Source organism: Magnolia sinica, chromosome 6, assembly GCF_029962835.1.
Source record: "Magnolia sinica isolate HGM2019 chromosome 6, MsV1, whole genome shotgun sequence".
NCBI classification, from domain to species: domain Eukaryota; kingdom Viridiplantae; phylum Streptophyta; class Magnoliopsida; order Magnoliales; family Magnoliaceae; genus Magnolia; species Magnolia sinica.
In genome coordinates this window covers 18,007,111-18,020,765 of record NC_080578.1, presented here as the reverse complement: position 1 = coordinate 18,020,765, position 13,655 = coordinate 18,007,111, and the positions used below count along the sequence as shown (strand labels likewise).

At 40.8% G+C, this 13,655-nt stretch overlaps 1 protein-coding gene across 1 annotated transcript in view; it reads left to right on the top strand.

The window, feature by feature from the left end:
- Positions 1–9,635: 9,635 nt before the first annotated feature.
- LOC131248442 (BEACH domain-containing protein C2) overlaps positions 9,636–13,655 on the top strand; it is a 95,998-nt gene continuing 91,978 nt past the window's right edge. The window contains exon 1 of the mRNA XM_058248724.1: positions 9,636–11,562. Coding sequence (XP_058104707.1) covers positions 9,642–11,562 — 1,921 coding nt within the window. The 5' untranslated portion in view covers positions 9,636–9,641. The remainder of the gene's footprint in view (positions 11,563–13,655) is intronic.

The window sequence follows — 13,655 nt, the reverse complement described above, 5'->3', positions numbered from 1 at the left end:
TAAAATTATAGAAAAATCTGAACTTTCATATTTTAAAGTATGAATGCATGACATCACTTGTGTTAGATGTTAAATTCAGAATTGTTGAAGTGTCATTGATTACCCTCAAATCCCTATGTTAGTCAGGAAACCGAGGTGAGAGTAGGTGGTCCCGTTGGCAGGACTTCCCTGAGGCTACACCGGCGGATTTAGGCGGATGCGAATGAGCGACAGTAGTTAGACTACATGGGTCGCTTATACCCGATGTCGTCCGTCACGTGCTCGCATGGACTCGCCCAGTCTAGTCCACATACTGACTATGTTTGTTAACCCTGTTTGCTCACGCCTGTATGGAACCTAGAACACCCTTCAACCGTTGAAGCCTATCGATAACCAATTGAAACCGATCCACCAACTCATGAGCCGGGCATGGTGAAATGGGACACTATGTTCGAGTTGTCGGCCTACGCTGAGGTGACAAGCCTCCCCGTAGTAACCGTGAGCGATCCTTTTTTTTAGCATTCCCCATGTGCTTGAAGTCGGGAATGGGGAATCCGACGGGATCAAGGATCGCGGGGTCCTGACCTCGCACTTTGAGGGGCCTTGGCCTCGCAACTAGTTGAGGGCATTGATATGTGGGGTGTATCAGTTTTTCCAACCTGCTGGATGAATGAAATTAAATAAGAACTCGGCTAACATTATCATAATTGCATCGCACTAGTTAGGTTGGCGACTTGGCAACTGAGGTCGCGATGAGGGAGTGTTGGTCATACGCGATCGTTAGACGGAGTCGCTCGAGGGAGTGTTGTGGCGAGGTCATGCATCATATTATTTATCATGCATCTGCATTAACAAAATTGTTAGGTCTTTATGGATGCTTGTCTTTCATTAAATTCATAATGAAATTGATGTTTGTTACAACTTAACACTAATAGCACCCACTGAGTTGATCACTCACTCCCACTCTGAGATGGTCTTTTAAAACACCAACCAGACTCTCCCATAGTTGCAGGTGACGCAGAGTACGAGGAGCCTGGCGACGCGAGTCTTGATGAGGAGGACAAGCTGTCCTACTTCCAGCTGATGGGCAGTTCTCCACCAGCCTAGTAGACGGATTTGGATCGTTGGGTGTTGGACTAGCTCATCATTCTTTTTGGATATATTTTTGTGATTTTGTTGGGCAACACCTTGTGCACCCATTCATATTATTTTGAACTTGTATATATTTAGCCTCTTTCATTTCAGTAGACTAGTTGTGGCTGTGCTTCATGTTTCAAGAAATTCCATATTGCGCATCTAAACCTAATTAAATGTAAATTAGTAAAATCGGTTATAAATGATACCCGGGAACTTGGGAGTCGAGTGTATGCACGACTCCCAATTTTCAGGGCGTTATAAGTACATGATGGATAGATTGGATGTATCATAAACATTACGATGGGCCCCACATATCATGAGTGTATATTAACCATGGTGTTTTAACATGTATAATATCTTTTTAATGGTAAAGACTTTACCTGTAATATGTAATATGGCTTTTTATCAGGTTTCATATTACAGTTAAAATTTGTAATCTGTTTACAGCATATAAAGGCTTTACAGGCAAGTACATACATCCAAACAGCTCATGTAATTAGATTACCTATAATTCCTTTACTACTTGAGAACTTTACAAGTATCCAAATGACTCCTTAATGTGTATTCGGCTAGGTTGACTCGAAGGCTCTTACAACTCTTTACTAGAGTTGATATTTAATAATTAAATTAATCACGTTTATAAATATTTAAAAATAATTATATATTCAAAGAGTGTAAAAATAATGAAAAGGGATACAAGTGCATAGTGCTTGGTTTGTTGATTTGAAGCGTTGTTACCGTTATCAGAGGTCATAAGGAATCTTTTCAAGCGAGTTGACTCAGCCAAGTTTCAAGTCAAGTTACTGAGTTTTAGAACTATGCATGAGAGGATTTAGAGATATGTTAAAGCTATTGTCTCGGGCTAATATTTACTCAGCCATGTGATTTGGCTTTACGACCCTTTTCGACCAGGTTGGTGTCTCATTAATTGTAGGTCTAACTCAGTTATTGTATCTTCCTTGTTTCTAATCACATCTTTGTTGATCGAGTGCCTTTAATCTAGTGCAGTGTTGTTTCGTTGATTGAGGAATTCTTAGGTCGACTGAAGCATGTTGTCATGTTTCCGATCGATCGAGATCTGTTTCAGTTGACCGAGAGATTGTTGATCTCTCGGTCAACTAATGGTGCAACTAAATAGAATGTGTAAGTGTAGGTTTTTGTTTCTAATTTCGTGCGGAAGTGTATAAACTGGCTTCTAATTATGAATTAGGGAGAACAAAAGGAGTTTAGTACATTTTCAAGGGTTTTGATTTAGAAGTTCGGGTTTCTCATCTGTAAGTTATTTTATTTCTTGTAACTTTCTATTCATAGTAGATTGTTTGTCACTTGGTATGTGGTTTTTTCCTATAAGAATTTTTCTACATAAAATTTGTATGTTCTTTGCGATTGCTTGAATTTTTCTTTTCCAATTGCATTGTGTGATTCCGTTTGAGGTTGCTTCCACACCTGACAAGCCGTGTTAGTGCTTATCGCGTCCCTAACAAATGGTATCAGAGTGAACGTTGGGTTTTTTAAATTGAATCCAAGACATGACATTAAGGGGATCGAATGTGAAGTTCGAGATAGAAATTCACGGATAAAAATAATTTTGAATTATAAAGGTTGAAGATGAAAGCCCTCCAAATTTAGCAAAAGCTGCAGCAAGCACTCCTTAGTAAATTGAAACATACTGAATCAATGAAAGAAGAGAATAGGGATGAACTTATCAAAGGGCGATTAACACAATATTTCAATTGTGTTTAGCCAATGAAGTCCTTTACAATGTCATTAATGAGATGATTACCACGAGCATATGGGTGAAGTTAGAGAGCATCTGCATGACAAAGTCCCCTTTAATCATATATATTTGAAGAGACAACATTATACTCGGAGGATGGCAGATGGTTAAATCTCTCAAAGCACATCAATACCCTTAACAAACTGATTTGTAAACTAACAAGTATGGAGTTGAAGATCAATGAAGAAGACAAAACCTTAATTTTATTGATGTCTATAAGTATCTAATGAATACTTTGTGTCGTAGTAGGGATATCTTAGACCTTGATACAGTTATCTCATCTATTCAATCAAAGCGGTTTAGAAGAAATAATGGTAGGAAAGGCACTTCTACGAGTGCACTAGTTGCTAAGGGAAGATTGCCTGAGTGAGAGAAGGGTAAGTCGCAATCAAAGTCCAAGTTGAATGACAAAGGGAAGTATTGGAATTATGGTAGGATGGGACATATATGGTAGGATGGGACATATAAAGGACTTTATAAATTCCAGAACTCAGAAGGATAAAAATCAGATGATTCGCCGATGGAGGCCAATTTAGTAAAATCTAATATAGAAATGAGTGGTTGTGATGTACCATTCGTGTCCAAGGTCTATCACTTATACAATGAAAGTAAGAATGAGTAAATTTTGGATAGGGGGCATCATACCTTATGTGTATTCATTGGAGTTGGTTAACCACGTACATCGATTATGATGGTGTAGATAAAACCCATACATTATGTTGGCTCCTCATTGCCCTGTCCATTCCTAGCCAGGGACACAGGAGGAGGTAGTGCCAATCTGCGTCCGCTAATACCAATCCAATTTGGATGGCATGGGCCGTTTGGAGGACCCATCACCAATCGCTCCTTGTAATAAATTACTTTGTTGTGAAGATGCTTTTGCAGAGTCCCGTCTACACAAGAAGAAAATAAATGAGATATGAATACATACAGCTCATTGCATCCACGTGCATAAACAAACAACCCTTTCATCATGCCAATGTGTCAGATGTTCAGGACATCAAAGCTGTGCAAAAAGTGAGCATGACATGAAAACCGTTTGACTTGGAAAATCAGGCCGATTCACTCTTTAATTGAATTACACCTGAACATTGAATCAGACCATGGACAGTTTGACTGACTTGGACAGTTTGTCCTGCTTGAGTATCAGCCCAAACTTGAATTGTCCATGAATGATAGGGCTGCATCATCCCGTATCTGATGCAGAGCGGGTTGTGGACAGTTTCATGGCCAAGATGGATAAAAAAAGGCACGTTCGGAAGTGAAAGTGATCTTGACCGTCCAGATCTTAAAACGGACGTATCTTGCAAACCGGAATGAGTTATTCAGCGTACCATATATGATTTTGGAGTAGGACAAGCTACTTTAGCCACCCAACCTGCTACGTCAGGTTGAGCATGCCGAATTTGCGAAATATCATCATGTCAGCAGTGGATTTCCTATTTTAATTTCATTTTTACTATTTATGGTAAGTTTTAGTTTGAGTATAACTCTTCATTTGTTGGGCTTTAAGAGTTGTGCCCAACATGAAAAGCACTTAGAATAATTAGGAGAATAGTCATGACCACCTATAAATAGTAAGTTTACTATTTATAGTAAGTCACAATTTTTAGGAGTTTTAGTTGTAGTTTAATTCCGAAACTTCTTCCATGGCCTAGTATCCTTATTTAAAGGGTTGTAAACTCATTCATTTGGATTATCAATTAATTTATGAATTTTCTAAAATTTATTTCTATTTTTCTTATTCTTTTCTTCGTGGATTCGAGAAGTCTATGTGATGAGTCACATAAGTTTCATGGATTCGGAGTAGTTATCCCTGAGGAAGAAAGTGATCGGCCTCATCATGTTCAACCCTGCATCAGTATCAGCCCAAAACAACTAGAAACAGAGTGATACAGGGTGTATCGCTGGTGAACAATATGATACCTGACACTGGTTTTAAACAATAGCCAAGAGGTCCATTATCATATTAACCCGCCTTTCAAATGAGGGATTTCAATGAGCTTGGTCAATCACAGCGTGAGCCTGACCGGAACATACAACAAATGTCCGAGTCCCAGACTGGCTAGTTTAGCAATTTTTATGTGTATATTTGTAATCAGGCCTAGTCAGTTGATGAGCTTGATGTTAGCAAAGTCCAAAAACTAATCTGGCCCATCCAATGATAGGCCTAGTTGAAGGGCCTCACCGTTTGGCACTCTTATTTAAAAGGATCATGCTACGGAGGAGATGAGACCATGACAAGGCCTGCCTCGCTTCATGCCTCGCTTCATGTGGACGATCATTTGGATTGGGGTAATTCAAATGTCCATGTATTTTAAACCTATTATCTTTACAATTCCCATGTTTGGAGGACAATGGACATAGAAAATTATGGCTGTAAGAGCCCATGGGTTGTTTTCAGGTAGGTACGTCTAGAGCTGTAGAGAGTCGAACCGAGTTGAGCTTGACACAGCTAGAACTCGGCTCGGCTCGGTTCGGTCAGCAGTTCAGGCCAATTCGAGCCGAGTTCAAACTTATACGGCACTTTCTCAAACACATGAAGTACACCTTCAATCTCTTACAACTTACAAAACAGCAGCAGCAGTTTACAAGTATTTCATCAAACACTTAGTATACTACATCAAAATCAAGATTCAAGGGTAGTTTTATCATATATTGTTTGTTTTTTTAGTAGTGCTTTGTTTCATATCCATATCTTCCTCTGCCGGCCGATCCTATGGAGAATGCATCCACCTGAAACAACACTTCATTTAGTCATTTCATCAAACACTTGGTGGGCAACGTCAATATCAAAATAACCGAGTCACTGAACTAGTTCAATCCGAGTTTGATTCAAGTTGAGGTTCGATCCAAGTCGATTCAAGCTCAGCCAAGCTCGAACTAGACTTGAAATTTCTTCATTCTTCAAAAATCAGCTCGATTCAGCTCAAACTTAGTTTTGAACCGAGTCGAATCGAGCTTTTTCGAGTCGAGTCGAGCGAGTTAACCGAGCTAACTCAGTTCGCGTACAGCTCTAGGTACGTCAAAGGGCTAGCTATGGGGCTTTCGGGCTTGCTCCTTGGACCAGTGTATCTGGCATGAGGGCCAAGCCAGGGCGTCAAATTCAAGCCCATTTATTACCTGAGCCAGGCGTGGGCTGTGAATTGGCAACGTCCAATCCCACCCTATTTACTGTTTTCGATGGCATTTTCTTACTATATCACGACCACAGTTTTTTGTTGTCCATATCACGTGTATGGTCAGGACTAATGATCTTGCACAAAAGTGGGTGAACGTGCAAGTCTCACGACTATCTTTTCTGCCCCATCATGGGCCTGGCCGAGCTGGAGCCTAAGATTTTCTTTTCAGGCCAAGGCTCGGACATACCTGGGTCCATCCGTTGACAGCCCTAGGTTTGGGCTGGGAAGTGTCGAAAGTTACATGGTTCAAACATGCAGAAACAGTTGAACGATAGGAACATTGTATTCTCTGGTATTGCCAATGGTCCAATAATCATACTACAGAGAGCATCCTCACCGTTGATTTGTGGAATTGAATGTGGGTCATTGAGAACTTTCTTTTCAATGATCCACATTCAGCTAACAAAGGTCAGATTCACCTGTTCACCCTAAATTTCTTACTGTGCCCGTCAACTAGACACGGACGGTCTCTATTCTTGGACTATCTCTACATGTGGGCCCAAGCTGGTGTATGGCTCTTTAGAAAGTGGGTGCACTACCAACTCTACCAAGGAGCGGTCGGTGATGGGAAATGACTACTTAACCAACAAGGGAAGTTACCTATACCGGCAGGAGATGTGCCAGATTTCATACGGCATACATGATACAAAATGCCCAAATGGTGGGGCCCACTTTTTATGGAGATTCTCAAACACGGACGCGGATTGGGTACTACCCCACCCGCCGAAGCTACGAACGGACAGGACCCTGAGGAGCCACCCTGATTTACGGGTTTTATCTGCACCGTCCATCCATTGTGCCATATCATTTTACGGTACAAACCAAAAAATGAGGCTTATCCAAGACTCAAGTGGACCACACCAAAGGAAGCAGCAGTGATAATGTCACCTACTGTTGAAACCTTTCTAGGGCCCACCGTGATGGTTAATTCCCATCCACCCTGTTCATAAGGTCACATAGATCTGGATGAAGGGAAGCACAAATACCAGATTGATCCAAAACTTTTGTGGGCCCCAAAAAGTTTTCAACGGTGGTTATTTAATCCTGAATGTGTGGTCCACTTGAGCATTGGAACTGCCTATTTTTGGGATCGTACCTTTTTTAAGGCATGATAAAATGGATGGATGGTGCGGATAAAACCCATACATCACGATGGCCCCTCAGAGCCGCTGTCCGTTCCTGGAGTGAAACCCAATCCGCTTCCCCGAAACACATGACTTCGTCGTTGAACATAGACATTTGCCGTTTTCCATCGAACATCTATTTGAATGCCACCAATTGGATGGTCAGGATCATCCCACAAGTTTGTTTTCGATCTATGTTCCACCGGAAATAGGGCCCGGTTAGATTGGACAATTTATATGAACGTTATGGGCACGGTTAGTAAAAGCCAAAAAGAATTCCAGTTTCAACGAATCCCTGGTAGCCTTTCGCTTTCTAATCTCATAACGTATCACTTATCCAAGTGCGAGGAGGATATGGTCTTTTCCATTGTTTTGACTGGCGCCCACTTCGCGGGCATTAGCTGATCCAGGTTCCCAGAGACAAGGAACTGCATGATCCTCGACCCGGCAATATGAATAATATCCTCGGGCCCTGAGTACATAGAAGTGGGGGCAATGTCTCCATGATCAAAACCATTGATACGATGATCCCAACCATATATAGAGGATGGCTCAAGTTGCGAAGACTGTGGACGCCCAATCGTTTGTCTTTTTAATTTTTTCCACCAAACGTGGGCCATTGATGGATTTCTCTCTGACCATCTATTTTCAGGCGTGTTGGTCGTGTCTGAGGTCTGTGACTTTCTATCAGGTGAGATTCTGCGAAATCGTCTATACTAATGCTACTTATTTATAAACGGTCACAATCTCTCTCAAATGAGGCCATATATGTATTTGGGCCAAAAGTCAATCTAGCCCACTTACACTGATTGTATATGTTCTACCCAGAGGGAGTCGATCGAGGGCCTTTACGTGGCCTACTGTAATGTAGGTGTTTTATTTACGAAATCTATCTGTTTTGTACGACCATTTTAGAATATGAACTACAAAAAAAAGAGACAAATCCAAAGCTTAAGTGAACCACATCACATAATGCAGTGGTAATAAGATGCTCGGGTTGAAACCTTATTAAGGCCCATGATGATATTTTTTTTCCTTCCAACCTATTCACAAGGTCATATAAATATAGCTGAAGGAAATATCAGCTTGATTCAAAACTTATGCATCTCTCAATAAACTTTTAATGGTAGACGATTCAATCCTTAATGTGGTCTACTTGAGCCCTGGATCTGCATCATTTTTTTAGTTCACAAACTAAATTTATCTGCCAAAATGGATGGACGGCTTATGTCAAGTTAGGCCCTGCCAGAACCGAGACCATCGTGGCAGGGGCAGAACGCAGTTCGCATCCACACGTTGGAGTTAAAGACGGTCAGGATAGTATGGCCAACATCTCATATTCACCAAACAAATAGAGCCAACATACAAGGGGAACAGTCCCGATAATTGGGCTAGGTAAGTTCTCAGCCATGCGTTCCGCGAAGAAAACATTAATCTCAAGCGAGCGAGCCACTACATATGCATCCTATGCCCGAGGATAATAACAAAATTCCACACCAACGAACACTTGCGCTCAAACCGCCTTGCATGTCGACCCGCCAATATGCAAAATCTCCTCCTATCGTCTTCACTCTCTGATCTCACCACATCCATCCGTTGATGTCATCCTCTTCTCATAAGAATTAAAAACATCATCTCTCTTCATCCCACTCTCTCCGTTAAAGACGGATTCCAGAAAAGTAAAAAGAGAGAGGAAAGAAAACGGAGATCGTCTCAAATTCCGAAATCCATTTCCCAAGGTGTTCTTTCAATCTCTCCTTCAATGCCGATTTGAATTTCAATTCCCCATTCCGCTCTCCGTTTTCAAGGTCTGATCGAATCTAATCTTATTTCAAATGTTGTATTTTTCCGCCTCGGACTCCTCGATTCCTTTCATTGTTTTTGCATTGAGCGAATCAGCCTATCGAATTCTTTGTTTTGAGAGAAAGACACAATCCGCATGTTTGGATTCTGATTTAGGTCTTTCCAATGGCATTTCCTTCTCTGACTTTGATATTTTTCCAATGGCATTTTCCTCTATGATTTTGATCTTTCTCCAATGGAAATTTCCTTTTCTGTTTTTGATATTTTTGGGCATTTGCATTTCCAATCCCTTTACGGAATGTACATTTGAAAGATTGAGAGCTTGAGTTGGTAATCATCTTCGTTTTGCTTTTACAGGAGCTTGGTGTATTTATTGCGTCTGTTTGATTTGCAGATTTCTAATATTCAGGTACGAGGAGATACAAGTCATGCTGGCTATTAGATCGATTCCGGATCGAATTTGAGTAGAACGATATGAACTCAGATGAATATCTTTGTTTATTTTTGATATTTCAGATTAGTCTTTATTATTATTATTATTATTTTATGCAGTCAACATTTTCAAAGTCGATATGACCTTTTTTTTTATAGACAGTTAATAAATAATCTAATGTGGTATTGGTAGGTCAGAAAAATATAATGGAACAAGAAACCCCCAAAAAAAGAGAAATTGCTGATACAGGGGAAAGCAGAGCATTGCCTTCAATAATACAAGGGGAGAGTTCGGCAGTTCTGGTTCCAGGCGGACTGCTCCATGATAGAGAATGGAATGCGATGGAACCTCCAGGCAGTGAAGATTCGTTGCGATCTTCGAATTGGGATAACGTGACTGAGGCTTCTGAAACTTCTTTGGGAAAGGCCATGGCAGAATTGGATGAGGCTTTGGCTACAGATATGAAATGTGATCCTTGTGAGAGTCTGGAATTGGAGAAACTATCTGCTCAGGGGCTCAGGCAGTCCTCATCATCGGCTAGTTTCAATTCTTCCTCAACTTTCCATGGAGAGAGTGCGGTCTCTTCTCCAATTGGGTCACCGTCAAAACCAAGGAATATGAAGCCTGCGATGCCCAATGTATCGCCGGAGCTCCTCCATTTGGTTGATTCGGCTATAATGGGGAACCCCGGGAGCTTAGAGAGGCTGAGGGGCATAGTCAATGGTAAGGAGGATCTTGGAGGGGAAGAGGAAATTGAATGTGTGTCTTTTTCTGTGGTGGATGCGCTTCTGGCCACAATGGGTGGCGTTGAATGTTTTGATGAGAGTGGAGATAGTTGTCTGCCTACTGTAATGATGAATTCCCGGGCTGCGGTTGTGGCTGGTGAGCTGATTCCTTGGCTTCCTTGGAAGGGAGATTCAGAATGTCACACGTCACCTAGGACACGAATGGTTAGAGGATTGCTGGCAATATTGAGGGCTTGCACAAGAAACAGATCAATGTGCTCATCAGCTGGCCTTCTGGCTGCACTTTTATGGTCGGTGGAGAAGATGTTTCTGCAAGATGTCAATTGGACAGAGAAAATGCTTTGGGATGCTACCCATTTCTGTGATTGTATTCAGCTTTTAGCAACTCATTCCCTCTGTGTGCTTGATCTGCATAGGTGGCTTCAGATGATCAAGAGGACACTTTCCACAGTATGGGCAGCACATCTGATGCTTGCATTGGAGAAGGCTATGGGAGGGATGGAAACGAGGGGCCCGGCATGCACTTTTGAGTTTGATGGTGAAACTTCTGGCTTGCTTGGCCCGGGTGACAGCCGCTGGCCATTTGCTAATGGGTTTGCATTTGCAACATGGATATATGTAGAATCATTCTCGGACATTCATAATACTGAGACAACTGCTGCTGCGATAGCTGCTGCTGCGGCGGCCAGAGCTGGAAAATCCTCAACTATCTCTGCTGCAGCCGCAGTAAGTATGCTTACTGGTGAAAGTACCGCGCACATGCCACGGCTGTTTAGTTTCATGTCTGCTGATAACCAGGGCATGGAGGCATATTTTCATGCACAGTTTTTAGCAGTGGAATGTGGTGGTGGCAGGGGCAAGAAATCTTCTTTGCATTTCACTTACACATTCAAACCACAATGCTGGTACTTTATCGGTCTAGAGCACACATGCAAAAATGGTCTGCTTGGGAAACAAGAAAGTGAATTGAGATTGTATATTGATGGCTCTTTATATGAAAGCTTTCCATTTGAGTTCCCTCGGATATCCAAACCTCTTGCATTTTGCTGCATTGGGACAAACCGTCCTCCTGCCATGGCTGGTTCACAGCGCCGTCGCCGTCACTGTCCACTATTTGCTGAAATGGGGCCCATTTATATCTTCAAGGAGCCGATTGGTCCAGAGTTGATGTCTCGTTTGGCTTCTAGGGGAGGCGATGTTCTGCCTTCTTTTGGCAATGGTGCGGGCTTGCCATGGTTGGCAACAAATGACCATGTGAGGGGCTTGGCCGCAGAAAGTTTGTCACTGGATGAAGAAATTGGAGGATGCCTTCACCTTCTCTACCACCCCAATTTGCTCAGTGGGCGCTTCTGTCCTGATGCTTCTCCTTCTGGTGCAGCAGGTTGGCAAGAGTACCCCCATATTAAACTTTTCAAAGATACTATTTTGTCAATATGCTAATTCTGCAAGTTATTGTTTTATTTCTTCTCTCACGGACAATCAGAGGAGCTTGCATAAACTCTCCCAGGTTTCAAGAGTGTGTCCATTACCACAATTTCGGCCTTTTGACTGTTGCTTGCCTTTTGGAAACTTACTATCTCTTTCAGTCTTGAATTAGATTACATGGGTTTTATTCGTAAGTATTGTGGTTTGTTCTAAAACTCTGTAGTTTACTGCATCCCCATTAATAATTGGGGTCGGTTTCTCAGAGTAAACCTAATAACAACAACAACAACAACAACTCTAACCAGCTCCTGTCTACTGTCTGTGATGTACATGTCCCTTTATTCTGCCTGTAATGTATATTTTCTCATTCATCGGTGTCCTTTAGGATGATTGAGATAACCTTTTGTGCTTCATGTTCTTCAATGCAATCTATTTTCTTCTTTTAAATTAGGAACTAAAGTTTGTTGGCAGGATGATAGCATGTGCGTGGATCTCTCACACAAGAACGACTCTTGGGGTTTAGCCTGTTTTTTCCTTCAACAAAAACCATGGGAATGGATTGATGATCTTTATATATTGGAATTGATGTAGAGGCTAGGGAAAAGAGAGTATCTAAGTGTAACCATCACCAGACTGACACAATAATGTTATTAATACAAAGGTGACCACAATGGTACTCCACAGGACTACATAAACAGTACAATGAAATGAGCCAAAAAACACTATAGTACATTGCATGACTACAAAAATATGTCTACACTCCGCTCTCAACTTGGAGTGCAAATGTCAATCATGGCTGATTCTCTGATTGCCCTTTTACCAGCAAACCACTTTGTGTCTTTGATTGTCACGAACAGTCTCTCTGACAAGTAACAAACAAATCAGGGTTCTAAAATCAATCAACTGTAAAGGTTAACTGACAATCACCATCATCATCTAATCCTTGTCCAACTAATTGGGGTTGGTTTGGTTAACTGACAAAATATGGCTCTTAAATCAGGTTTGGATATGGAGCTATAAACTGTGCCACTAGTAAGATAATCTGAACAAACTTTCTTCTAGTTGTAGTCATTGTTTGAATTATCTCCGATATTATCATTATCTTCAGCTTGGCGATACCGATAACACCGGTAGTATTAGAAATTCCAAGCACCAACAATGTATTGCTAAGTACTGCCAACGAATCGATATTGCCAATATTTTCAATTGTGTAAATTCCAGGCGTAGCTTGTATTACTAATGTACCAATATCGCCAATGTATCACCAATATTTTCAACTGTGTAAATTATAAGTGACGCTTGTATCACGAGTGCATTGGCGATATTCCAATAATATTGCCAATGTAGTGATATCACAAAAAGTTTGTTTATTAAAAAAAAATCTATTTCAATTTTTTTTATGAATGCATTTTTGTATGCAGTTTTCAATTTATCATTGCTAATATTGATAATATCTCAATATTATCATTATTGCAACATGCGCGATATCAAGACCACAATCTTTTGTTTCCTTTCCTGTTGTTGATGATTTCTTTCCAAATATCATGAGTTGTCGATATTCTGCAATATCGATGGAAGTTTGGATGGAAGGTTGGATGGATGGGATGGTTAGCAAAGCCTGCAAATGGTTCTTACGATGACACACATGCTTTTAAGCCCCCATTAAATGGAAACTTATTGTGTATACATTATTTTTATAATTTTTTTAATTCCTTAGTATGAAAATATGTGTATTTTAGCATCTCCTGAAGTTTCACTGAAAATTCTATCATTTTCCCCATGTTTTCTCGCATTTCTGGTTATCAGCGATATTATCAGCAATATCGATATTGTTTCCGTATCCCTGACCAGCGAAACTTGTAGTGATACCGATACTTCGAACGTTGGTTGTAGTATAAATTGATCTTACCATTCTCTTCAGAGGATTTTATTTTGCTTATTATTATTATTATTATTTTAATATCCATGTAAATGAGCAATAGATTTGCCATAATACTTGGCATTAAATAATAGCTTCATGAAAGAGCAAAGCATGTAATGCTGTATTAT